This window comes from Nannobrachium achirus (genome assembly GCF_963921795.1).
Source record: "Nannobrachium achirus genome assembly, chromosome: 12".
Classification (NCBI taxonomy): domain Eukaryota; kingdom Metazoa; phylum Chordata; class Actinopteri; order Myctophiformes; family Myctophidae; genus Nannobrachium; species Nannobrachium achirus.
Genome location: NC_137832.1, coordinates 39,636,568 through 39,636,948, shown reverse-complemented (window position 1 = coordinate 39,636,948; position 381 = coordinate 39,636,568). Strand labels below are relative to the sequence as shown.

Sequence of the window (381 nt, the reverse complement as noted above, 5' to 3'; positions counted from 1 at the left end):
GGCTTCTCATCCACAGATGCCTAACAGCGTTCAATCCAGGATCAAGGCCCCTTCAGGAGATGCTCGCACACACACAGACTTCTGCTGAGAACCCAACACACACACTCTTGTAAAGGAAGCACTATCGAGAGCACCAAATGTACACACACACACAGACCCAGGGGTGTCGCACCAAATTCTGGGCCCTGGATACAAGGATTCACTGTTTGAAATGTTTGCAAGTCTTTGAATATTTTTGACCTGTGTCTTCTAAATCCTTCTAAAAAAAAAATGAAAAAACTGTCAGTGGTGCTCAAACCTTTTCATATGAAGGACCACATGAATTTGTCCACGGACCCCCATCTCAATATATTTAGTTCCAGGTACCCCCCCCCCCCCCCC

At 46.5% G+C, this 381-nt stretch overlaps 1 protein-coding gene across 1 annotated transcript in view; it reads left to right on the top strand.

The window, feature by feature from the left end:
* The window catches only part of fancc (FA complementation group C), a 50,612-nt gene extending 50,437 nt beyond the window's left edge, over positions 1–175 (top strand). Inside the window, exon 15 of the mRNA XM_080738634.1 lies at positions 1–175. This exon is cut by the window's left edge and continues 75 nt beyond it. Within this exon, the coding sequence (XP_080594760.1) occupies positions 1–24 (24 nt within the window). The 3' untranslated portion in view covers positions 25–175.
* Positions 176–381: the final 206 nt, after the last annotated feature.